The 26,746-nt window shown below is 42.4% G+C and overlaps 2 protein-coding genes across 2 annotated transcripts; one reads left to right on the top strand and one right to left on the bottom strand.

Annotated features, from left to right (window-relative positions):
* Positions 1-901: 901 nt before the first annotated feature.
* On the bottom strand, positions 902-13,008 carry LOC139292655 (solute carrier family 35 member F5-like). Its single transcript, XM_070915016.1, has 15 exons — positions 12,930-13,008; positions 12,091-12,232; positions 11,196-11,345; positions 10,708-10,770; positions 10,422-10,500; positions 9,572-9,762; positions 7,864-7,945; positions 7,568-7,655; positions 6,241-6,305; positions 5,992-6,096; positions 5,595-5,754; positions 5,336-5,426; positions 4,935-5,089; positions 3,353-3,453; positions 902-1,004 (listed from the first exon to the last, which is right to left on the bottom strand). The coding sequence occupies exons 2-14, from the start codon at positions 12,223-12,225 to the stop codon at positions 3,372-3,374; spliced, it is 1,446 nt and encodes a 481-aa protein (XP_070771117.1). The 5' UTR covers positions 12,226-12,232; positions 12,930-13,008; the 3' UTR covers positions 902-1,004; positions 3,353-3,371.
* Positions 13,009-15,368: 2,360 nt separating this feature from the next.
* On the top strand, positions 15,369-25,184 carry sympk (symplekin). Its single transcript, XM_070914435.1, has 27 exons — positions 15,369-15,472; positions 15,810-15,944; positions 16,200-16,265; positions 16,512-16,565; positions 16,710-16,783; positions 16,871-16,997; positions 17,187-17,436; positions 17,540-17,710; positions 17,897-18,136; positions 18,280-18,431; positions 18,521-18,671; positions 19,107-19,329; positions 19,432-19,582; positions 19,708-19,943; positions 20,071-20,152; positions 20,240-20,353; positions 20,446-20,593; positions 21,155-21,315; positions 21,971-22,079; positions 22,161-22,261; positions 22,446-22,536; positions 22,703-22,804; positions 23,346-23,533; positions 23,631-23,807; positions 23,917-24,006; positions 24,296-24,466; positions 24,805-25,184. Exons 2-27 carry the CDS (start codon positions 15,876-15,878, stop codon positions 24,970-24,972), a joined length of 3,666 nt encoding a protein of 1,221 aa, XP_070770536.1. The 5' UTR covers positions 15,369-15,472; positions 15,810-15,875; the 3' UTR covers positions 24,973-25,184.
* The last annotated feature ends 1,562 nt before the right edge of the window (positions 25,185-26,746 follow it).

The following is a 26,746-nucleotide window of genomic DNA, read 5'->3' as shown; positions in this document are numbered from 1 at the left end:
GAAACAAGAAAGCTACAAAGGGCGTGACGCTTTCTTGTTTAGCTGTAGTGTGACTTCAGTTTTCTTCATGTCCGACGTACAAAGGCTTCCTTGACGAACGAAAGTTAAAACTAGTCCAAGATGAAAAATAACAAACGAGGGATTTTTTTTTTTTTTTGCTGAGAGATGTTAGAATGTAGAATCTCATCAGGACAGTGTTAGTATCACCCGGAGGTCTAAACGCACAGAGGTCACTGAGCGGTCTCGACGTTACCCAAGCTGCCGAGGCCGGGCAACATGAACTCATCACTGTATTGTGATTCTACCACGTCACTACTCACGGAAACAATGCAGTGATATAGACTGGCTCATCATATGAAGTGTGTCATACGGCTGATTTGAAAAGCAAGAATCCCAGATAATCACGCCTCTGGAAACCCACGTGACGGATGGCACCGGTTTCTACAGATCCAGGTGTTGATATTAGTGACAGCGCTGCAGTACAGTATAAAATTCAAGGGGATCTGTGTGTATGGAAAAGTAGGCTTACTCTGTCAAAGGCAGCCAAATCAAAAAAAAAAAGCTTTTTATGTACGTCTGACAGATTGTCATTTTGAAACTGCCTGCTTCAATCATACACTTCCAAACAAGCAGCAAGGCTTCAAAGGGCCTGTAGACAAACAGGACGATGTGCAGTACGGAACAACGTCCTTTCTAAAAGAATCATGTGAACTCGCTTCTGTTAGCGTTACGATCAAGTTGTACCGTTTCATTTGGTCACACGACAATATAGTAATCACTGATAATGTCCAGCACCTTGAGCACCATAAAGTTTCTATTTACATCAACAAAGTAAAAACAGAGTCTGTGATGACTGAAATGTGAAAACAAAAATGACTTTGCAGAAAACGGATGCTTCGTCTCGTCACTGTAGAAAATAAATAGATTTAATCAGAGGCACTGGGGTAGTTCAAAGTCTCTGAAAGCTTCCAGATTGTCAGCTCGGTGAGATCCACGTTCGCCACCTTGGGAAGACAAAAGAAAACATTATGAGACAAAAACGATTTATGGGTGCACACTTCCATGCAATGCTTCCATTAGCACTCCACCGATTTAGCATTGCACTCCTAGAACTCACGATCAGGAATCCAAATCAATGCAGCAGAACCAGAGACATCGTCTTTTTTTAATTCCATGCATTCGCCGATAGTTCGGATTGGAGATTCAGGTGTGCTGCGCTCGTAGCGGCTAATGTAGCCTCGAGCTGCTAGCCTCAAGCAGAGATGAGGAGCGAGCTACAGAGGTCTGGTAAGCTCACTTCTTTCTAACTCCACACCCCCAGATTACTTTCATTTTCAAACTTGTTTCGCCTCGCTTCCCTTAGTTACTGTCGCTACACTTGCCAAGCTTTGCAATCTAGATCGGGACATTTGTAGTTTACGATGCTAAAAGTGGAAGATTTACGCCTCAAAATTCACGATCATTTCTGAAACAATGGGTATTCCATTTTGTACAGAAGTAAAAAAAAAAAAGCAGGCTCCTCATTCTTAGGTGTCAACTGTGGATTTTATTGGCTGAAATTTTATCAGATTTTATCAGCTGTAGCCAGCTAGCATAAGTGGCCCCAAAGGATAAAGCCACATGTCCCTGGCAAAAAGTCAGCACAGGACACCATTTTCTAGGAATTTGGGTCTTTAAGACAGCATTTGGAAATCACATTTGGAAATGAAATTTAAATACATAAATAATTTAACAGTTATAACAGAATAAATGAAATGTGAAAAATCCAAATCATTAAAAAGTAGTAGACACTTTCCTTTTGGTGTCTTTGGAGGGAAGTTGGGGGGTACATTGGGGGGACTGAAGACTAAATCACTTATCGAGACCACTGAATAGATTAACAGTTAATCATTTAATAATCAATAATGAAACAATCACAGGTTGCAGGTTACTTCTCTGCAGGTGGACACACTCGTGCATCTGCTCCTCCATTAGACACCACATACCCAGCAGACAGGCTTAAGTCTGTCCTAAACTGCACTGTTCTCATTCCCCACTAACGCCTCTATTAGAAGCCACATGCTGAGCTCAAAATCTCTCTCTGCCCTGCTGGCAATTACTGTGTGGGTTTGGGAGGCAGATGAGAAAAGCTTGACAAAACCTATGAATAGTGAAGAGACTGAGCCGCAGACTGCGTACGAGTGGGTGGCTAAAATATTTACGTGGTGATCATTCTGTCCTGCTCGTCTCCTGTCCCTCTTACTCACCACCGCGTCCAAACACTGAGGGCGTCAGACTAATGCCTGACAGATGTTCGACGAGAAACAACTGAATGACAGCAGGGAGGCGGTAGCAGACGTTCTGAGCCTCGTCGAAATACTACTGGGATGCACATCTACTTTACCACTGTGTACTACTACTTATTAAAGCTGCATTCATTGATTTCTGGCCACTTGGGGGCAGCAAAACAAGTTGAAAGCAAAATATTGACATAATTTGATCTTACAGTTATTGGTGAGTGCGTTAGCAAACATTTGCCTATTGACAAATTTAGCAGGCATTCGTTTGGGGTCATGTTTCTGGCCATCTGACATGCAAGTCTAATATTCACTCTCCTGCTAAATGCTCCGCTACGTTCTCCAGCTAGTCGCTGACTTTGTCTGTCTGCCATTTGTTGCTAGGCAAATGTACAGTGGGTTTTCAGGTTTTTTTTTGCTGGAAACAAAACAAGATTGAGTAGAGGACGAAAGTGGAGGAGTGGATGAAAATCAAAACAATGAGCTAAAAGATGCTAAAACACTGTAGAGCTGATGGGAACAGCAGCGTCTGCAACAATTCTCTGAGGGTTTGTCATTAGCGACACTTTGCACTTTGTACATGCTCATTTTATCCCTTGTTTATATTTTAAAAAACTATTGGTTTACAAAAGCACAGAGGATGCAGTTAAAATGTTACCAAATCTGCTTGATTCACTACATCTACTGTGCTTCAAAAAGAAGCATTTAATTATGTAATATCGTATTTTTACATCAGAAGTTGTCACACTTCAAAAGATTACAATCCCATTTTGAAACAAAACTGCTGATGATGCTCTGGTGGAACAAGTACTCAGATCTTTTACCTCAGTTAAAGTAGTAATACCACAGTGTGGAAATACTCTGTTACAAGTAAAAGTCCTGCATTTAAAACCTTACTTAAGTAAAAAGCTAAATTTGGGTTTTTTCATATTTTTCGAAGGGTGAGCTTCAGACAATCCAGCTGATTTATGCATCTTCCCATTTACACACACACACACACACTAACATGCACATGAACAAACACAGCAGTCAGCAACACACAGGTCAAAGCCAGGAGGGACCGAGTGATCATTTACTTTGTGTTTGACTGCTGGATCACGAGCAGAAGCTTCCTTCGTTGGGGGAGATGGTGTGTAGAGGGATAAGGCTTTCACACTGCTCACTGTCTTCCGGCAGTCTGCGGGTGGAGGGAACGCCGTGTCAATCACCATCACAGACATCATCTTGACAACCATCATTATCATAATCATCCCTCACCAAACGGGAACAAGCATTCACAGAAGAATGGAGAGAATAACTGCCGCAGAGAGGGAAGCCAGTCAAGCATGTTCATCTGATTACAGACTTAACTTAGCGAGGCTGCGAGCTACAAATGGAGTCTATTGTCCTTGTGAGAATGTCAGAGAAGAAAAGACTTTTTAAGTGTGTGTCACATTTAAGGTCTATTCATTTTTAATAGGTCACACACACAATGAAACAACAGCTCACTTTCCATTTAAAACTTTAAAAGCTTTACGTTTTCTTTTTAAAAGACTTTCACATTTAGTCACAAACTCACTTGGTGCAAAGACGTGAGTGCAAATGAACTTCGCCTTAGATGTGTGTGTGTGTGTGTGTGTGTGTGCACAGAAATAACTTCCACTTGCCTTGAACAAATGGAACTCAAAGAAGCAGCATTTTCACCCATTAAGCATGCGTGTCTGTTTACACCCTTCATGCACTCGCGTCACAAATGCCATAGTAACCACATCGGATGCTATGGAGGCAGTCCATTGGAAAAGGACACTATGTGACTAACAACCCATCTGAAGAAAGAGAGACAACTGGAAATGACGGTTGTGGTGACGATATAGCAATGTGATGAGTGAGTCCGATAAGACAGATTCACATTCAAAGTGGCTGTTTTTGCACCAGTGGTGATGCCTAATGTTATGTTAGGCCATTAATAATCAGGCATTTTCTGCAGACTCTTAAAACTGGCTCGTGATAGATGAGAGCACTTCATCACCTTCATGTTTTGTAAAAGTTACACTGTCATCACCTGGTAATGTGGTTGCAAGCAGGGCAGAAACCTCTTGTTTGTGTATTGATCTATTCAAACATGCCAAATGCAACTTTTTTTTTATGATATATGATGATAATAAACGCATTTCTAACCAATTCCCCACACGTGTGGCCCTTGTCACTGCTTGTCAACGCCCACTGTCGGCCCGAGGATCATTAAGAACATTTTTGAGATGATTTAAAGAAGGGAAATACTTGGGCTTTACTGTGGCCTCGTTGTGAACGCACAATCACTCTGGATTTCTGTGTATCATTTGCTGAGAAGTGTATATCAGCAGCAGAAAAACCGTCTCTGTATCCGTCCCTCTCTCTCTTTTCACCTTCTCTTTCTTCTTCTGTCTGTTGCCAACTCAGTAACTCACTGTTCAAACAAAAATAAATAGTTTTGATCTGTATCTGTGTTAAGTGTCAAGTCTCTGCAAGTGCTTTTTCATATACTGAAACTAATGGCTGCTTGAAAGACAAGAAATCAATGTAAAAGCTGCATGCCTGGAAAATGATCAGCAGTACTTGTAACTATTGGTCATATGTATGTTAGCGTGGACACAAATGATATATAGTTAATACAAACAGTAGCTGAGCCTGTTTCTGTACCTCTGAATTCGGTGTTTCCTGCAAATGAAGACGTATACTCTCCTCAGCCCCACCAGGACAGGGTCCCAGTTATTGTAGTGGCATAAGAGCGTGGCGATGAAGAAGGAGAGGAAGACAGGGACTGCCCCGGCAAAAAACAGCCACGAGAAACGTACCTATCCACACACACACACACATATATGGAGGAAAGTAACCAGTTACAACTACTGTCATTACTGGACTTTTCATTTTAACCCCAAACTTAATATACATTTAATTCATTAGCATTTCCAGACAAAGTCTTTCATTTAGAAACCTACTCTCTTCAAACTGGTGTCTTGCCGATGCTAAACAAACACAATCTTGAATCTTATTTCAAACTCTAACTCTGATTGTTAAGTACCTGCGGGGGGGAAACTTACCTTCTGCATGCAAATATCTGCCATAATAGAGAGCGGGATGGTGAGGCTCAATGCCAGAGTCCCGATTAAAGATGATGTGAGGAAACAGCCCCTGTGGAGAGAAGGCAGCGTCACCAATCACAGCATTAAAACGTTTTTTTTGGAATACTGGATATTCTTCTTTTAGATGAGGTAAATTTAACTCATTCAGCAAAGAGTATCAAAATGCCTTCATACAAATAGTAAATTGTGATGAATAAATTATGGGTCAGGTGCTCACCAGAGCCAGAGGAACTCTGAGAGAACGGTTCCGATGAGGCCGTTAATGAGGATGTACGTCCACACCAGCTGGCTGGGAAGCTCAAAGGCCTCGAAGCCCGTGTAGTGGAGCAGGAGGAAGCCGGGCCACAGCAGCAGCAGGTTGAACAGACCCACAAACCCTGAGGGACACACAGAAGCTCCAGCTCAGACAGCTCCAAAAACACCTTCTGTCAGCCACAGTGGCGGCAACTTCATGGAATAAAAACTGTTATACTGTGCGGGGGTCTCTATTTTTCTGGCCACAGAGAGTTTCAGTACGTAGATAGAGAGCATGCTGAGAACATCGTTAATGACCGAAATAACTACAACAACTGCTACACACACGCCAGACTGGCCGACACTGAGAGTTTGCTTACCGAAGAACATGGGAATGTCGAGCTTATCCTCCCGATCCACTCGTCTCTTGATCATTACAATGTAGACGGCGTACAGCATCGCCCCAGCCAGAGACCACAAAGAACCTTCATGAACATTTAAAAGTCAGTTAAGTCAAAAAAAGATGGAACTGTATTAATTCAACTCTATTACGCAAGAGAGTAATGTGTAATTTCACTACGCAATAGTGACTTGAGAGAGTGACAGATACTCGCTGTCTCCATGGTTACCTATGGCGCCGTTCTCATCGGGGTTGTCCATGCTGGAGAAACTCACGAGGGCAACACCGCCCATGCTAAACAAGAGAGATGCTGCATGAACTGACTGGTTCAAATTCACACGGAAACAGGTAAACAGGAAATCACTGTGACAGAATGACCCCTACAGTGTTCTTATATTCCGGCCCAGCACATCGTGATTGATGCCCCGTTGTTCAAGTGCCAAAGCAGGAGGGTTGTGTGTCCTTTATGTAGCAATGTAAGGGTGTGGAGGTCAGGCTGGTGGATGGGCGTGTGGGGGGCCTCTGACAAGACAAGCACAACTATTTGTGTAATAATGTAAATACGGTTCTGTGAATTCTGGATGACCACCAGAGACGGAACAGAACTGACATTCACATTATCAAAATTTAAAGTCTAGATGAAACGGGGATTTTGAGAGCATCTCCAAGTGAAACAGGATCGGCAGGCGGGACATAACGATGGGAGGAATTTGATTTGACGTACCATGCAGTTGCTAGCTAGCTAACTAATGAATCTTTGCTCTGTACCGCTAAAAGCTGAAGATTGATTGATGGGTGGGTGTTGGTTGGTTCAAGCTTATGTAAGCACACGTGACTGAATTTTCACAATAAGAATACAAAGAAATAGATTTTTTTGTATTCTTTTGACATATATTGTTAGGTAGGTGCACAGTGGATGTGATCTAAAAGGGTTAAAAGGGAACATTTCGACTTTAAACAAAATTGAAATAGGTGCCTTAGGCAAAAAATACTAAATATGTATAAAGGATGCTACCCTAGGCCAAGATCAAGGGGTCACGACAAAAAACATGATCCTTCTGGGTACCATGAATATTTACAGGCCTGCGAGTGTTGAGATATATTGGTCTGAACCAGCCACAAATAATAAGGATATGGAAATTCTGTCATAGATGTATAATCAGTGTAGCTGTCTTGTGTTTGCAGTGCTTGGCTTCTTATCACTGGCCACTTAAGGAGGAAATGACTTTGAGAGAATAGCAATGCCTGGGGTCAGACTCTGAGCAGTATGACAAGTTTAAATACACAGCTTACAATACTCAACAGGAAAAGGGTGGGATTTTGGTAGATTTGGGAGAAACGAAAGACACTGGCTGTGTTTATCATAATCAAAAGGATGAGAACCGAAGAATTCCAGTGTCGTGAATTTCAACTACTAGTGGAGGGATAGTATTTTAGAAAACAATAGTAGACATGTAAAGCCAGACACAAATAACAATAAACAAATAGGTCCGCACATGCAAATACACGCTGAGCACTGAAACCTCCCAACATGCCTCTCTCAACTCAGCCCTTACCTCAGAGCCACAGCCAGCAGTTTGGACAAGGTGAAACGGTCGCTGCTATTGCTGGGAAATATGCCCGCTAACACGAGTGTGAACAGGCCTGAAGAGGAGGAAGAGGAAGAAACAGAGGTGGAAACAGTGGCATCAGAGCAGTAGCAGCAGTGGGTATACTTCTCCTTATTGATATATGATGGCTGACACTACCTAACCAAGAAACATCCGCCCAGTTTAGATACAGTAGTCTCACCTTCACATTTTACATATTGTCATGAAATGTCACAGAGAGAGAGAGAGAGAGAGAGAGTCACCTGAAGTGGACGACAGAATGTTGACTATGGCAACCTGCGTGTCGGACAGGGCCTCCTGATAGGACAGGTTAGCCAGGAACCACTGCAGGAGAAAGACAGGCAGCGATGTGACATTTTCTACCAGGAGTGGACAAACACCTCACAGCACAACAGCCCTGGTTGGGGTAAACACCGTCTCATTTACTTGTTCAATCTCTGAGGCTCCAGTTTGTTGTGTGATGAAGCAAGCACCCCCATAAAGTGACTCTCAGTCTTAACTTACACGTTTCTTTTCATCTGTCCTCTATCTAATATTATAAATAATAACAATAACAATTAAAAACTTTTAGAAAAAGAGATCCAAGCAGTTGCCGCCAGAATTATGGCAGTCACAAACACTGAATGACTATTATATTTTATTGCATATTCATACTATTTATAGCATAAAATGTTCCTGTTTTGATATCCACCGTTTATAATGTAGAATTGAAGTTCAAAATTACAAGATGTGAATAATATCAAAAATCATAGCTGGGAAAAAGCGAAATATAATGTGTATAATGTAATCACTCGCGTATTGTGACAATGACTTTAATATCTCCCAGAGGTTCTTTATGCTCAGAGAGGATGAGTCACAAATTAAAAGCAGTTCGTCACTTGAAAGGGGACATTATTAATGACTCGCAGTTTTGGCTCGCTCATAAACAATCCCTTTCTGCACGCACTTTCATAATTCATGTGTCAACAGCACATTTTTATTCAAAGTACCAGCAAAACACATCTGTCGCCACCTGGCTAGCAAATAACACAAAAAGAATGATCAAGTGTGTGTGTGTGTGTTATCAATTATGCTTTATAAGGAGTGACTTTATAAAGGGGTGAAGACATAAGAACAAGACACAGGACAAGTGGTGCTGAGCAGGTCCCCATATTGTTAGTATGTCCCACCAGAGCGTGCACCAACATGTAGACCATAGGCATGGTGGAGTGGAGACAGCAATGCGTTTCCAAGGATTTGTAAATATTTGAAGTACAGAAATGTATTCAAGCCTTAATCCTGCAATAACTTTTTGTTGGGGCACTTGGGGGCGGCGGAAACTAGTTGGCAAATAGTTGCTTATTTACACATCCAGCAGTTATAGAGCAACATTAGCATTCCTTTGGAAGCGTGCTTCTGGCCACCTGGTGAGCATAAGTCCAATATTCACTGTCTTTTAGCTTGGTTTTAATAAAGTAAATATCTGGCTCTTTAGCTGCTAAATGCTCCACTAATGTTTTAGGCCGGACGGCAAAGCAAAGCTGAGGGGATCTGCAGATTTGGGTGATAAGTCTCTGTATGTTCATGTCTACAAGCGACCTCCTTCACATTGTCACATTGTTATTATAAGAATATCCTTTCAAGGATATACACAATGCGTTTTGGTGAGAAACGCTTACTGTGATTGTTTACAGTGTAAAACACAGTGCCTTTAAACTGAATGTGTACGTTTGGAGGTCACAGTGACAAACCCACAGAAAACCCTGCAGTAACTTGACTGTTACTTGACTTTGGTAATAACATCTCAAGATTTCTGCCTCCCAAAACATTGCTGTTTTTGAGACTGTTAACCATCTTCTAAATTGAAGTGAATATTTTTCTCATGTATTATGCAGCAACAAAATATTCAGCACACCATCATGCCAATAATTTGATACAGCAATGTAAAATCAAAGGCTGACTTTGACTCACCACAAAGCAGAAGAAGAAGCTGATTTTGGCCACATCAGTGATGGTTAGCTTGCCCACTGTGCGCAACATGGCCTCGTGGTCCTTGGCAGCTGGGTAGGACATGCGGGACAGTTTGGCCTCCAGGGCTTGAGTAGAGGGCAGCTGACGCACCTCCATGATATTACTAAAACGCACCCGCTGCTTTTTGGAAGCTGCTGGGAGGTACAAGTGGAGAGAGGAGTGAATTGACGGAGGCAGAGAAAAGCAGGTCTCATTGAGGACTCCACTTATATTTGCAGCAAGGGCATCTTTTCATGTTATTACACAAAATATCACCATTATCAGGTGCTAATGCATGGCCGGGCTGACCACAAGCCTTGTCATTTCAAACACAGGTGTCAAACACATGAAGGCAACACAACAGAAACCAGAGAAACTCTAATGAACTGTCTCAGAACCTTTACTGAGTGGCTTTGGACTCTGGAGGTACTTTGCCTTTCAGTCTACTCTAGAAATTGAGGTTGGAGGAGACCTTTGGTTCATAATTTTGATCTTATTTTGATGGTATGAGAAAGAGAGAAAAGGACAAAGTGAGTCTGAGGGTCACCTAAAAAGGTCCGTCAGAGGTTTCTCATGTTAAATATTGTATTTCTTTCATATTGGCTCTTATCTATTTCCTTGGCTCACCGTCGCCCTCTGTTGGTCAAATGTTATTTTTCCATATTGATGAGGTTATCAATCACATATCAGTCAGGTCTACTCCTGTGGTCTTAGCAAATTCAGAGGGGGGGGTACAATGTTGAAACAAGATAATAGATATGCTTCATGTTATTTTCTTTTTAAACACAGACAACATCGGCCATGTACTCACACGATTCACAGTCAATTAAACAATTTGAATGCTCAGCTGGTAAGTCCTGGAACTTCACTGGAACATACAGGGGTTCACTCTGCACAAGAGAGAGAGAAACTCAGACATTTATAGTTGTTACAGTGTTGTACACTGTTGTGTTTCATTTTGTACTGTATTTCTGTAAGATTGTCAAAGGCTTTGTCAGTGTTTACATGTTTGGGTCCCACCACTGGCAACACTGGCAAATGGTAGAAACTTCAAAAACTTAGTTACACTTAAGAGGCTCTACAATTACAGTACGTACCAAACCGGTGTTCACAGTGGTGTCAGTGGTGCAGGATGCAAAGTAGGCCTCAGCATCAGCAAACTGCAGAGAGACGCAATTCAAACCAAATTTACAATTTCATCTCGTCTTAAAGGGCGGGTTCACTGTGGGTTCAACCCTAAAACACAATCAATTATGAATGTGCATACCACAAAAATGGCTTTATTTGCAAAAGAAACAACCACTCTGCTGTGGCTTTGAACTGAGCTTCGATGCAGGACAATGGGGCAATCTTTCAGGCCACCAAAAACCATGCTAAATCTTTTTGATGAAACGAAGCTCAGTGTAGACAGACAGGCTGTGCTGGCGATTAAAAAAGGTCATACTCCATGATTTCCACAACTTTCTGCTTCTGCTGCTGATGTAGCTAAGAAAAATAAACTGAACAAACCTGACAGAAGGCACGGTCTGTGATTCTGTATCAATGACGTCCCCCTGCCCCCGCGTGGTGGCGGTTAACTACTTACAAACGCAGAGTGCCGGCGTTTCAGAGAGCCCGTGCACTGCTGCCTCCAGGGCCGCCACAGCAGGAAACCCAGCAAATAGAGTACGAACATGGAGGTCTTGGTGAATGTGCTGAAGAAGGGTTTGTTGTACTCCTGCCGCTTGAAAATGTACTGTGGGAAGAATCAACAGGAAGAGGCTGTTAGGACAACAGCTTTTATTGGTTAACTGAGGTGTTGCAGGCTGGAAAGTCTATACTTTTATGCTTTCAAGCACCAGGTTTGGTTTCACAGGTCTGAGCTTTCAACTCTAACATGTTAACATCAGTGTTCCCTCTCAGGCACTCTTGTTTGTTTTCTTTTGCATTTCAAGTTTGTCAAGTTAAATATAGTCCTTCCTAAGAGGATACTGTAGGAGGAGAGGAGCAAATTATATTTACTTAATATAACGTGACACGTCTTGTACTTTTTACTCCAGCACATGTATCTGATGGCTGTAGTTGCTGTAATTTAACACTCCAAAAGGGGATCAGTCAAAATTAATGTACTTTACTACTGCTATTATTAAGTTAACTTAAGTTAAAAAAAAAATAGAGAATTAGAGTTTTGGTCTTTCACATTTAATGGGGTTGCAGTGTTGATATCTAATAGTTAAGGATTCAAGTACTTTATCGAGCACTTGTTGGAGAGAGAGAGAAGGAGGCGAAGTTATGTCATACATTGGGGCACAACACAACAAAACACAAACATATCAAGTTCACATTGTCTGCTGATCCCAGAACAGTTCAATGCACTCTGGTTAATGAGTATACCTGCGCCCCCTCTTCTCATTCCATTACAGTTGTGTCACCTCGTACTGCAACCCACCTTGCAGCAGCAGGTGTGGGGGAAAACTGACTGACTGTGACAAAGTCCTTACTGAGGTTAGCTCAGAGGAGGCTACCCAGATGACATCCACCAGCAGGAGTATCACCACCCCCAGGGCCATCCGCCTCCGCTGGGCCGCAGAGCTACCCTGGGAGCTCATCCGGTTCATGATGAACACCCACTCCATCAGTACACTGGTAAGAGATGCATACAAGATATTTAGCTCACTTCTGAACCCACTTTTATAACAGTGACATACTGCCAACAGAATTATAGATTCTAACAAGAAGGTACAACCATGTTACAGTTAGTGTCCCTACTGAAAAAGCAGAAATCACACAAATATTATGTATAACTTGTTATAATGTTGCAGACATTCAACAAATTCAAATAAAATTTGAGCAGAAACAATCAGTTAGTCATCAACTGAAAATGAATCACCAACTATTTTGATAATCATTTAAATCATTTGTCAAGCCCAGAAAACAAACGTCTGTGCCAGCTTCTCAAATGTGGATTTACAGCTTTTCTGTAATTTAATAATGTAAAAAAGGCAAGGTGTCACCTTAGGCTCTGAAAAACAGTGATGGGCTATTTTTCCTCTATTTCCTTCCATTTCATAGTCTAAAGAGGCTATTAATCAATTAATCAAAACACATGAATCAATAAAGAAAATAACCCACAGCTGCAGTTTTATTTCTAATCGTGCAGGACTGTAACAGTGAACACAGCAACCACAGTCGGCTCAAGCCTGTGAGTTAGTTGTTCAAGAATCAACATTGTCTTCAGGTGAAACTCCTGAAGGCCACGCTTGAAGTAAGTATGACTATAATATCCTGGCAGAGCAGAGAGAAACTCTCAAATAACTTTTTTTCCCATTGCAATACACACCTGTTCTCCAGCAAAGTGTATACTCTGAAATCTTCCTTCCAGCTGCCGGCTCAGAGACAGTGAGTGTGGAGCGACCAGGGCACTCACAGTTAACACAAACCTGCCACAAAAAGGAAGCACAAGACAGTAATGTTGCTCTGTCTTACACCTCAGACTATAAAGTCCCTGCAAACAGCAGTGGACATGCTGACGCTCTCATGAGTGACAGTATATGACTCTAAGTAAACCAAAGACTTATTAAAGAAAGACATGTTTGCATCTCTACTTTCCTCAGTGTTGAAGTAAGCTAACTGCCAGCTAGCTAAATGTCAACTGTGGGTGGTGCATTGTAAACAACTCAGGATAAAATAGAGCTGCACTGTACGTAGCTACACATTTTAAGAGTAAGCTTAATTGACAGGCTATTTTCCGTTTGTAAACGTGTAGCTATGTGTGAATCCCATTACAGTTCTCGTGGTCACATGAGCCGCTTCTAGCTAGCGGAACAGCTCGCAAGCTAGCTATTTAAATAGCTATTAAATCGTTACATACTGGAGGTCAACAAGTAGCGCTGTAGGTTGTGTTTCTATGTGACGTTAACGCTAGTCCATCCACGGGAGTTGGTTCAGGTCCAGCTAATCTATTCAGTTAACGTTAGCAAATAACATCGCTGTGCGACGCTTACTTCTTTATCAATATCAGATAACTGACGTTGACGAGCTAAGCGCTAACAAGCTGGCTTGATTAAGTGGTCAAATTCTTAATTGAAGTAGACTTTTTTTACCTGAATGCGAGGAGAGGTCATTTAGTTTGCGCCATTATTTACGTGTCTTTTCATGTGCTGCTGAGATTTCGACAAAATCACAGTTTTTACGATACAATTATTGGAAGCCCAGTGGTTGTAAACATTAGCGCACCCTCCCCTCTTCATTATCAGGTGACATCACTCATGTGGTGCAGAGACTTCTGGGATATGAAGTCCTAAAGTGGCAGACTTCTTCATAAACGCCATGTCCATTCATTCTCTCCATTTAAACACTAACTTATGTGTTACATAAGTGTTACATAGCTGGGAGAGATGTAAAGGGGTTAACTTTAACTGTCTGGGGGGGGGGCTGGAGCTGACACTGACAGACACACAGCTTCCACCACCTATTTCAATGATAGCACAAACACTGGAGCGGAGTGTCACTGTAGTAGGTTATGCAGAATATTGGTTATGCAGAATATTGATGAGAACATATTACAAATACAAAGCAGGACAAATAACATGGCTGAACAGAATTAAACAACAATATAAAGCACAACTCTGTTCACTAAATTTGCATTCGGTAGAGAATTATTACATTTTGTGAAAACATTGCTGGCATGTTACAAGGAGGAACGAGGCCTACATTTATGAACGTGTGAGAGCTCACTGCTTACTGTGTGCTTTGAAATAGATGTTTATTATTCATAATCATTTGGTGTAGAAGGGGTCCACCTTCTGGCAGCAGGGAGTAAACGTACTGTGATTACCTGCAGAAGTGCTTGAACATGTACTGTATAGAGTATATTGGTAATTGCACTGAAATAGGCATAATATTGTTTCTTGACACCATATAAATCACAGTAAATCTAGTTTAAGCTTTCTAAAACATGCTTGGAATTATATTTTCTAAGTAAAGTTTTAAATGAAACCCTCATCACTTTGTTGTCAATACAATACTAAATGAAACCTCTTCCAATTTATTGTTAATATGATATCAATATTAGAATATTTATCTGATATTCCCATGCATTTTCTAATACAAGTCACCAAATGTAGATGGCTAGGAAAAAAAACCCTGAATATTGCATGATATTTCAACTTTGCAAATTTCAAATGTTTTTTAGTAAGGGTGTCCAAACCACCAGTGAATATATTTTCTTTCCAATCCGTTAATTGTGTTGTACCTTGGAGAGACTTTTTCAACCTGTAGAGCACCTCTTAGAATGGCATCAAGCACTGTGGCATATTCCTTGGGTGTAAACAGGTATCGAAACCTATTCAGAAATTCAACAAAAGACAACAGTAGCCCTTAGTAATTAAAAAGTTTAACAATAAATTGTTATTGTACACCAATTTCTGAATAAACAGGATTTATTTATTTTTGTTTGAACTTTGTGTCTTTTAAGTTTTGTGTCGCTGTCTGTGGTGCTGATCAGGAGTCTGTGGCAGAGAGGCAGATGCGCCCAAACAAAAACGATTCCACTCGCGGCTTATATCGCTTTTAAAGAAACATGCTACAATATACATCTTTAACTAATCATTTATAAACATATATATTATATTTATATGTAACAACATACTGTAGGCCACAGTCTCTGAAACCGCGTGCAGGGCTTCATGTGTCCAGCAGGTGGCGGCTGTCTCTGTGCTGCGCGTTCAACAACCGTAGAAGAAGAGTGACGCTAAACATGGCAGCTTCCCTGATGGGCGAGCAGAGCACTTGAGTTTGTGGAATATTTTAATATCTATTATATTGTTAAGTCTGCGGCATTTATTAATTGTCTCTACGGCGAAGTAAAGAGTCGGTGTAGCGGTAAGTATCACATATAAAGCTGCTCGCAGGGTTAGCAAGGCGGTTAGCATGGGGCTAGCGCGCTTGCTAGCTGAGAACAACGTCAGTTAGTGCAAAGGATTGTGATACTCAGCGTTAAAGCCTTGTTATTAATGGTTTATAACTAATGCATCGTAGTATTTAATGGGGAATAAATGTCAAACAACTGAGATAATTGGTGTTGTCGTTTATGTGTAGCACGCTAACTCAAGCCAACCTCGCACTTTCTAATACACTGAACGTCATTGTGATTCATCTCGGCGGGTTATAACATAGAGTCAGATAACTTCCGTATTCACTGCGGTTATATGTTACACAGGTTGCAGTGTTTAATAGGGTTTTGGAGACCATGTTGTCCGCACAGTGAGGGAAGCAGAGCAGCATCATGGAGCTTTCTTCAGAAGAGGGGGGGACTCAGACTCCCCATGTCATCGATATGACCACCAGTGAAAGGGTAAGCTCTTCACATACTTCTTAATAATGCATGAGTGGATCTGGGACTTAGACTCATATAATGGAAGAATTGGTTAATGATGACACTAGATTGGCTTGTGGGATGAAGCAATGTAACAGTGACACTATGCCACTATGTGCCCACTATGAAATAGTGTGGAAAGGGTTCGTTTTGAAGACGGTAAAGTGGATTTTGGTTCGGGTTCAGCCAGACGTCTATTTTAAAAGGTTCATTCAGTTTGTTTTTCCATTCCAGGTGGTGGATCTTCTGAACCAGGCTGCCCTGATACCCACAGACGAAAAGCTAACAGTTCTCAAACAGGTTTGTAGTCTTTTCTCTTAAAATCAGGTTTTCACTGTTGTGATATCCAAAAAGAAATAGCAATAAAAAGCAGTTTCATAATAATGTTGGGGTTATTTTAATGTAAAATGTGTTGCACATCTGTGTGGATTACTGTATTTCCGGTAAATAAACATTTGCTTTGCATTGCAATGTTGTGCGATGTGTCCTGGGTGCAGTAATTAGGTGGAGGACAGTACTGAATCAATGAACTCATGTTGTTTTCAGGTCCAGGAGTTCATCATTAATAAGGATCCCTCTCTGCTTGACAATTTCTTGGATGTAAGTAAAGCTGTGTGCAGCAACTGAAATACACAAGCTATTTGAATGCATAAGCTGTATTCAGTATAAAATGGCATATTGTGCAATAGAGCTCTATCAACATGGATTCATAATTCTTCATCCGTTGGCGTGTTCATCCCGTAGGAGATCATCGCCTTCCAGACCGACAAGTCTATGGAAGTGAGAAAATTTGTCATTGGCTTCATAGAGGAAGCATGGTGAGTTAGCTGGACGGGTCTTCCAGTTTGTGAAAGAAAATGTTTTGCAGCTTTCTCAACCTTTTTTCTTTTTTATGTCTTTTCCAGTAAAAGAGACAATGAACTCCTTCTGAGACTGATCGCCAATCTGAACATGTTGCTGAGGGATGAAAGTGTGAACGTGGTGAAGAAAGCCATCCTCACACTCACCCAGCTGTACAGAGTAACTCTGCAGGTAAACACAGGCCTCATTTATGAAATATTCTCATTTATACATTTTACACTTCTGTGATTTCACCCAAAGAGTAAATGCTGTAGATCTGATGTAGCTTGTTTTTTATAGGAATATAGAACAAAATCAAGCCACTACTACCAATATCTGCTGTGTGTTCACACCCTTTACTCTTCTGCCTCTTTCTTCCAGTGGCTGGTGCGCTCTAAAGCAGTATCGGAGAGGCAGGAGGCATGCTGGGATCTGGTCACACAGATGAAAGGGGATGTTCTGGCCCTGCTGGACTCTGAAAATGACGGCGTTCGCACTCACGCCATCAAGTTCACAGAATCATTAATTATCACTCTGTCAGCTCGGACGTCGGACTCCGACGTCCCCAAGCGGCAGGAGGGTGACATCAGTCTGGACAAAGTTCCCAAAGATCACTCGTACATTCGCTATGGTACGGATATTAGAATCCTGCTGTGAGAGCGTAATGTATTTTTCTTCCAGTCCATTAAAGCTCATGTTTTAATATTATTTCTTCTTGCTGTGTGAATCGGCAGATGTTTTATGTGAGGAGGGAAAGACCGCACTGGAGAAGCTGCTGAAGTTCATGGTCCACCCTGCTATTTCCAGCATTAACCTCACCACAGCACTTGGCTCCCTGGCCACTGTCGCCCGTCAGAGGCCCATGTTCATGTCAGAGGTGGTGCAGGCGTATGAGACATTGCATGGTAAGCGTTCGTGATCCAGTCACGTCACAAAACGCTGTTTAAAACAAGTGCCGTGTCGGCCTGATATTGATACAAAACAAACTGATAAACTGAGACAAAACATCTGTTGTGTTTATCCTTGTGACTCCACATAGTAATATATTCAATAATATTTCCTTTTTTTCCTGTGTACTTGAACTTTTTTAGCCAACCTGCCGCCCACTCTGGCCAAGTCTCAGGTCAGCAGCGTGCGGAAGAATCTGAAGCTGCACTTGGTGGCGGTCCTCAAGCATCCCTGCAGCCTGGAGTTCCAGGGTCAGATCAGCACTCTGCTGCTGGACCTGGGAATGCCTCAGAGTGAAATAACCCGCTCCACACCTGCGCCGCGTGAGCAGCGCAAAAGGCCTCGCCATGAACAATACACAGAGGGGAAAAAGGTCAAGATGGGTGAGTAGCAGTCAAGATGTTCTGATTTAATACATATAGCAGACTGTGTTTGCTGCTTTGGTCTTAAAAGAAGAAGTGTTGGACGCGAACACCTGCAGGTTCATCGTAAACACCCAGTATTTTTGTTCGTTCCTTGCCTTCAGAGCCAACCCTGATTGAAGATGACGAGGACAAAGAGGAGCCAGCCCCTCTCTCTGTCCCTAAACCAGCTGCTGTTCCAGTTGCACAGTCCGCCATTGACCTCACAGCTGAGTTCCTGCACCCGCTGCTCAACCCCGAGAATGTAGCCAACCTGGTGAGCAGCAGTGGCCTCTCTTTTCTGTTTGTTTCTATTATATGTTTGTTGTATGTTTGTTTCGCTTATATCTCGGTCTGGTTGTTTAGGTGCTCATCAGCATGGTGTATCTGCCTGATATCATGCCAGCATCCTTCCAGGCCACATACACACCTGTTGAGTCAGCAGGCACTGAAGCCCAGATTAAACATCTGGCCAGGCTGATGGCCACACAGATGACTGCAGCTGGGATCGGTCCAGGTTAGTAACGACGACATCCAGAACGAAAAGGCCTATTTGCTTTCTTGCTGAGAGTTGGATGAGAAGATTGATACCACTCTCATGTCTGTCCTTTCAATATGTAAATAACAAAGTGTAAAAACAAAGCAAGTTGGGGTTTAAAGGGAGGGTCATGTGTGAGACTATTTCTTGGTTGGGTCGTCGTCGTCGTCGTCGTCACTGTGACATTGCAGGCAACCAGCAGAGACTTTCAAAATGTCAAATTATTCCTTTAAAACTGATGTTTTCAATTTTCGAGCCAGATCGATATGTGATATGTGCAGGCCAATATTATCAACAGAGGTGGGCTTACTGCTGACACATTAGCATGTAGTTATTCATAATGATTTGCAGTCAGTCTTACTCTTAAAAGTATCTTTCACAAAATGTTCATGTTCATTAAAAAACCCATCTTAGGACTTGAGCAGTGCAAAGCCAGAGAGGACGATGCAGGCAAAGAGGAAGGCAACGAGGAGGACTCCGCCGCTAAAGACCTGCTCATCAAGCGCAAAGTTCCAGCTGTGATGGTGGGACAAGCGATCTCTGTGGTGGGAGGTTACGCGGAAAAGCTTCCGACCCCAGAGGCTCCCACCACAGTCAAGAGGCTTCCTGAACCCATCCTCCCTACAACACAAACCAAGTGAGTTCTGGCTCTTAACACGTGGATGGCAGAAGTATTGAACGCTGCACCTTTTGTGTAAGTCAGATTTATATCACCCTGCGTGATTCTGGTCTGTTGCAGAATGGCAGGGGCGAGTGGGAGGAAAAAAGTGTTTCGGTTGTCGGATGTCGTCCAGACTTTGTCAGACACCCAGATTGAAAAGTTAACCTCCAGTGCAGTCAAACGCATCCTGCATTCAGAGAAGGCGATTGCTCAAAGTGGCATGTCCCATGTAAGTAACCACCCCACGTTTTAGTTCCTCATTTTCTTCATAATGACTGAGCAGCACTTCAGGTTTATTAAGCACGAAACAATCAAACGATTTAGAGGATAACCACATAGAAATCTGCACGGCAGGTCAGAGTGAAGCTCCTCTCAAGGCTCGTGACGCAGTTCGAAGGCATGATGAAAGAGGACGTGCTGGAGTTCATCCTGGATGACATCAGGACAAGGAGTGACCTGGCCTTTTCTCTCCTCTACCAAGAGTACAACACTTACCTCAGCCAGCTGCCGTCTGGCCTGCTGGACAGCTACGACCACTGTCTCTACACTCTGCTGTCAGGCCTGCAGGAGAAACCCGAGCAGAGGGACGGGTGAGACAAAAATGCTCTTCATCCTCACACGTTTGCAGCATGCTTTCCCCCCTCTCGCTCTTATTTAAACTTGTGTGCTGGTTATGTGTTCTGTGAGCCCATTATTTCCACGTTCTGTCTCTCCCAGACTTTTCACTAAACTGGTACTGGAGGCTCCCATTATAACAGAATCGGCGTTGGAAGTAATACGGCGTTACTGTGAGGACGAGGTGAGTGACACGACGAGGACGCAGCTTCTCGTATAGCACTAGTTCCCTGTATGTCCACTCAGCTGTTTGTTGTGTCCTGTGTTTCAGTCTCGGGTGTATTTGGGTATGACGACTCTGAAGGAGCTTATCGTCAAACGGCCCTCAAGGCAGTTTCAGTACCTGCATGTTCTTCTGGATCTCAGCTCGCATGAAAAAGAGAAGGTGATAACATTTCCTGTGTCGCTCGCACTCTCACAGTTCTGCTGAGCTGATTGTTCTTTTATTTCTGTGGTTGACCGTGTTTTTATTTTCAGGTGCGGACCACTGCCTTGGCTTTTCTCAAGCGTATGTATGAGAAAGACCAGCTCAGGGACTACATTGAGAAGTTTGCCCTGAATTACATGCAGCTTCTGGTCCACCCCAACCCTCCGTCTCTGCTCTTTGGGGCTGACAAAGACACAGGTTCGGAATAGGAGTGGTTGATTTCAATATGATCCAAGTCGTACCTCTCACCTTTCTAGCAGCCGTCAACTTATCTTACGTCATGTTTTTACTACTTTTTTGAGTTGAGTTTATTGAGGTCAGCATGTGGTCTAACTGCTGTTTTTGCTGGACAATAAGCATACTGGATGTAAATTCGCTGAGTACGTCTGTTTTCACTGCTTCTGGTAAATTTATACAGCAAACATGTATGTTGACACAACGTTTTGAATTCAGTGCAAACTGCATTTACACCAGTGATACAAAAAAAGAAAGACACTGCCTTTTCTCACTATTTTAGATATAAAGATGAGTTACTTGTAGTTATGACTAATGTCCACTGGTGTCAGCTAGTAATGACGGGCCCTACTCACTGCAAGATGTGCTCACGATCATCTAGAAACAGTGTTGTGGGGAGAAGGAAAAACACTTTACATGAACTTTTCCAGCCTAAAGTTTCCCCGCCAGCCAAAGAAATACAAACTTCTTTGCCATCTTAGTCCACTCCTGGAACCTTACAGTGTTGTGTGTTTGTTGTGACAGAGGTGGCTGCGCCCTGGACTGAAGAGACCGTGAGACAGTGTCTGTTCCTCTACCTGTCCCTGCTGCCTCTAAACCACCGGCTGGTCCACGAGCTGGCATCAGTCTACACCGAGGCCATCGCTGACATCAAGCGCAGTGTGCTTCGAGCGATAGAGCAGCCCGTAAGTCCCTCCTCACTGTTAGTACGTCCTCACTCTGCTCAGGCTCTTGTTCTTCTTAAAGAGCTCAGTTTGAAATTAATTGTCAATGTTATACCTCTGTGACAGTCTGGTATGAGGCCGTCCAGCTCATCAGTATTTGTGAATATGAACAACTCGTTCCAAACAGCTAGGAACAACAGAACCACTGTTTGAGTTCCTACCTGCTGTATAGGGGAAAGCTGCGATATTTAAACTTGAATGACAGCAAATAATTGTGACAAGACAAGAACCAAAAATAGAAATGAACCCCAAAACACAAGGTTCTCTGGGTGCAAGGAGAAGGATGCTGTCATCTGATAGCCAGCAGCTATGCATGCCAGGAAAGCCTAGCATGACAAAATCAGCTGAGCTCACAGTCTGGACTGTTGGACTGCATGTTTATCTATTTCTTCATGTGTTTGTAACTGGTTTGACCACAAGAGAACATAAAATAGAGCAAACAGTGCACGGTGCAACTTCCTTGCTGTGTTCCAGACCAAAGAAAAACACACCTGTGACCTGATGAACTGTTGGTGTTCCCAGAAAAGTTGAATGAATTCTTTCTCAGAGGGAAGACACTAAATTGCACTAAAATGGACTTAAATTAAGCAACGCTCCTCTTGTGTTGTTTCTGTAGATCCGTGGAATGGGAATGAACTCTCCCGAGCTGCTGCTCTTGGTTGAAAACTGTCCTAAAGGGGCAGAGACTTTAGTTACTCGCTGTCTGCACATTTTGACAGATAAAGGTAAATAAAAGAACACGCCACTTTTCGTCAAGTCTCAGAAATGAAAAATGTGTATAACAAGTCTTTCTTTCCACCACGCAGTGCCTCCATCTCCAGAGCTGGTGGAGAGAGTGCGAGACCTTTACCACAAACGAGTGCCAGATGTTCGTTTCCTGATTCCCGTCATAAATGGCCTAGAAAAGGTAACGTTGTGAAACTCATCCCAGTCATCTAGTAAAGGCAGGTGCACACATCGGATCACAGGAGACTGATTTGGAACAAGTGCAACTGTTTGTAATATGTTTATCACACTGCATGCAGTATGAACACATTAGCTTGATAATCTGAATCTGAATCTGAATTCTTTCCTGGATTTTTCTCATATAGAATGAAGTCATCCAGGCTCTCCCCAAGCTGATCAAACTCAACCCGATCGTAGTGAAGGAGGTGTTCAACCGTCTCTTGGGCACTCAGCACAGTAAGAGTCATTTATGGCTTCCACTGGAGAACATCATGCTACTTTTTTTACATGAAGAACCCTGCTCGCACATCTACACATCCTACACATTCGTTTTATTTCTGTGGAGGATTCTTCCAGGTGAAGCCCTCCTGATGCATTCTCACTGCTGTGTGTTACCTTTCAGGTGAGGGGAGTTCAACTGTGTCCCCTCTCACCCCCGGAGACCTGCTGATTGCCTTACACAACATAGACTCAAACAAATGTGATATGAAGTCTATCATAAAAGGTCAGTGTTCAGTGATTTAAGCCCTCAAGCCAAAGCTGTTAAACATCTTCATCAGTGTTTCTCAATCTGTCATTGCTCTAATCTCTTTGCATGTTGGCCCTTTTGACGTATATCGTTTCTATGTTGTATATTTTCTTTACTCACATTCAAAGACTGCTCCTGTAACACCACCACTGCCAGGTTTTAGAGTTTGAGTTGAATTATATTTATTTTATATGCACCCAAATTGCAGTCTGACTGCAGGCAGTATACTACATGACACTTCTGGCTTAACAAGTGTAAATAATATAGTGAATTTCACGCCAACGCAGTTCCTACATGTTAAGATATGTTGGTCAGTGATCACATCAGCTACACTGTTCAGTGTAGGTAAAAAATAATATGTTTGTTTTCAATTACTCTCAAATGGATCATTATCTTAAACTGTATAACGGGTTTGGGTCTGTGATATAAATGAAATGATGCTTAGCTGAGCAGCAGTTAGATTGATTTGCACATGTTCGACAGCTGGCAATGAAAATGTCCTGTGTGTGTACTCCAGCTACCAACCTGTGCTTTGGGGAGAAGAATGTGTACACGTCGGAGGTTTTGGCGGTGGTGATGCAGCAGCTGATGGAGCAGAGTCCCCTCCCCATTCTGCTCATGCGTACCGTCATCCAGTCCCTCACCATGTATCCCCGACTGGGAGGCTTCGTCATGAACATCCTGTCCCGCCTCATTGTCAAGCAGGTCTGCACCAAACTCCAGCCAAATATTCATGGTTTCTACAGTCATTGATTGTATTTTTTCATAATCGCTTTTTGTTGTTGTTGTTTTTTACCTGTAGGTGTGGAAGTATCCCAAGGTGTGGGAGGGATTTGTGAAGTGCTGCCAGAGGACGAAGCCTCAGTCGTACAGCGTGCTCCTACAGCTGCCGCCCGCACAACTGACGAGCGTGTTTGAACGCTGCCCGGAGATGAGAGAGCCTCTTCTACAGCATGTCCACTCTTTCACACCCCATCAGGTAGGAGCTGTTTCCAAGTTCACCGAACCTCATTTAGAGTCTAAACAAAATTGTACTTCCTTTAGGATTTCCTTATGTACCAAGTGCCTCCTGTTTTTCTGTGTAACAGCAAGCTCACATACCTGCCTCCATCATGTTGGTCCTGGAAGCAAATAAAAAACCAGAACCGAAACCTGTAGAGCCCGTCGTGGAGAAGGAGGTAAGTGATGAAGATATAAACATGTTGCACACTTCTTCCTGCCATAAATTGTTAATATCCCTCAGTGACATAGGTATTATAATTTACTCGAATTTTTGTTAGTTAATTAGCATCACATAAATGAGCCATTTTGTCTTTCCAACGCTGCTGGTTCATTCAGTGTTTCCCAGCCAATTCTTATCTAATGTCTCATATAGTCATTTATGATGGTCCATGATATGACAAAAATAAAACAATCCATTCATTTATTCATTCATAAGTCGTTGTCATATTCTCCTCTCTTATTCAGATGGAACCAGTCCCTGCCCCAGTTGAAGAAGAGCCTCCCACTGTGGCACTGAATGAGCCCAAGACTGCAGTCCAGCAACACCCAGCCGTCATGAAAGATGAGGAAGAACCAATGGAGCAAGAAGAGTCTGATCCAGTGATACAGGAGGAATCTGTTGACACTGTTTCCCAGGTCAGAATAACTCACAATAGACGTGTCTTTAATATTTTTAGGACTCAGTGACAATTAAACATCTGGAAACCTACACTGGTTAGTACAGCACATTATCTATGGGACACAAACAGGACCATTTAAGCCAGGGTATCCACTGGTTGGAAATCTGGAAATTCTGTTTTTAAAGCTATTCAATAGTTTTCTTCTACTAAAAATAAAGTTTTCTCACATGCATTACTTCAAAGTCATCACAAATGGAGTATTCTTAATTTTTACAATCCACTATTGACAAGAAATTGGCTATAATTTGAACTAAAAAAAGGTTTGCCCTGAAAGCTAATTTTGGTTCTCTTCAGGTGGAGTTGGCAAGAGCAGGGGAGACGCCATCACCTCAACCAGAGCCAGCTGAGGAACCGATGGAGGCGTCTCAACCTGAACCTTCAGACCTCAAGGACCCAGAACAAGATGTTGAAGCTGATGTCACAGGTCCTGAGGCTGGAAGCAGCAGCGAAGATGTAGAATGACGGCGCAGAACAAATGCACTGAAAATAAATGAACATTTCTCTCCTCTGCAAACATCCCGCATATTTTTCAGGATTTCTTGCAGAGAAACATTTCTCCGTTCTTTTTGTATTTGTAGAAAACTGATTTTGAGGGGGGGGGGGAAATCAAGGTAACTTTGTGTATGAAAGCCTTCATGTCATGATGAGTTGGCAAATAAATCAACAAAACGCTGGTTTACTGTCTGCTTCTGTTTGTTCCACTACTTCCCTATGGTTCAGCATGAATCTGTAAACTACATCTCAAACTTCATGAATAACCGTGTTCCAGGTGTGATCAGTAGTCAGCAGTTTGTATGCAGCATGTTTAACAGAAAATGTCAATATTTATGAAAAGTCTAAGAACAACTGGACACCCTCAAGATATGGATGTGTGTATGTTATATTTGCAGCAAAAGAAGAAGAATGCGTCATGTTAAACATGAATAACATAATTATACACGACCAATATTGATGTTCTTCCACAACACGCCTGCTAATATGACTGAACTATTTTGATATAAATCATTGTACCATCAACTCCTTTATTTAATCAATACGTTAACAACTTGTGATATCACCGGAATAGGCTCTGCTTTTATTTTGGAAATTGCAACCGGAAGCGTATTAAATCCGAATCTCTGGTCTCGCGTAGTCACGCTTTTGGCCGTTGGCCGGACGGCTAGCCTCGCGAGATGAGTCCGAAGCTAGCCCAGTGAATATTTCTTAACTGTCCATTAGCTCGTAACCGATGTACAGCAGTAACTTCAACTGAGCGACGTTGCCAGTTTAAATGAAAGCCGTAATTCTCGCCGCCGGGTACGGAACCAGGCTCCAGAGGGATGTGGTGGCCGACAGCAGCGGGAGGTTCGCTCACCTGGCCGGCACTGCCAAGCCGCTGCTGCCGGTGGGACGGTGTGCTTTGATCACCCACTGGGTCCGTGCTCTGACCGCCTCCGGCTGCGTGGACGGCATCTATGTTGTTGTAAGTAGCAGCTGCATTTTATTTTTACTTGTATACTTATACTTGTATTTTCATTTTGTGCTACGTTATAGTTATATTCCGCTACATTTAGCTGGCAGTTTGTAGTTGCTTTGCATCGTTAAGAAATAACCCAACAGTATGTAAAGCAGTTGAAATTACCCCAATACATTAGTTGCCATTATCGTATTGTTTACATGTTAATGCACCAATAATAACAATCCAATTGTATATAATAAAAACATGACACAGTACATTTTGCAGTGAGTTCTTGTGTGTTACAATACATAAGTTTTTTATTTTAAGTCTTCAAGGACCAGGGCTGATATCTTCATCTGTGATATACAAGTGTAAACCTGAGAGTGAATGACCCCCTCTGTCCCTCTGCTTGTCCCCTCTCCACAGACTAACGCTCTTTACCATGCTGCATTTGAGGAGTGGGCTTCACATTTCACAAATGTCAAGGTCCTCAGCGATCAGACGAGAAGCAATGATGTAAATACAGTCTTACAATTATTCAATTATTCACCGTCACCACTACTTATGTGATTGTTTTGGCCCTTAGAAAGTAGAAGTCCCATAGTGCCAGCATGTGCTTTGCTGAAGTGTCCTTCAGTAAGTCAGTAATGCACGACTAGAGGATTGTGTGCAGTATATTTCTTTATATTTTATATCAGCGTTTTCTTTTCTGTGTGTGTGTGTGTGCACACAGCTGAGGAACTAATTGTTAAAATTGCAATTGGTTAAATCGTTTCAAGCAAACTCTTATTCCACCAG

This window comes from Enoplosus armatus, chromosome 11 (assembly GCF_043641665.1).
Source record: "Enoplosus armatus isolate fEnoArm2 chromosome 11, fEnoArm2.hap1, whole genome shotgun sequence".
NCBI lineage: Eukaryota > Metazoa > Chordata > Actinopteri > Centrarchiformes > Enoplosidae > Enoplosus > Enoplosus armatus.
This window is presented reverse-complemented; position numbering and strand designations above follow the sequence as displayed.

Coding starts and splice junctions, on each gene's coding strand:
- LOC139292655 (XM_070915016.1), bottom strand. CDS start 12,225: ATGGAGTGGGTGTTCATCATGAACCGGATGAGCTCCCAGGGTAGCTCT. Junction 9,763..10,421: donor TTTAATTGACTGTGAATCGT/GTGAGTACATGG, acceptor ACCTCCCAGCAG/CTTCCAAAAAGCAGCGGGTG. Junction 5,755..5,991: donor CGACATTCCCATGTTCTTCG/GTAAGCAAACTC, acceptor TGTGTCCCTCAG/GGTTTGTGGGTCTGTTCAAC.
- sympk (XM_070914435.1), top strand. CDS start 15,876: ATGGAGCTTTCTTCAGAAGAGGGGGGGACTCAGACTCCCCATGTCATC. Junction 22,080..22,160: donor GCACATTTTGACAGATAAAG/GTAAATAAAAGA, acceptor TCCACCACGCAG/TGCCTCCATCTCCAGAGCTG. Junction 23,808..23,916: donor ACTCTTTCACACCCCATCAG/GTAGGAGCTGTT, acceptor TCTGTGTAACAG/CAAGCTCACATACCTGCCTC.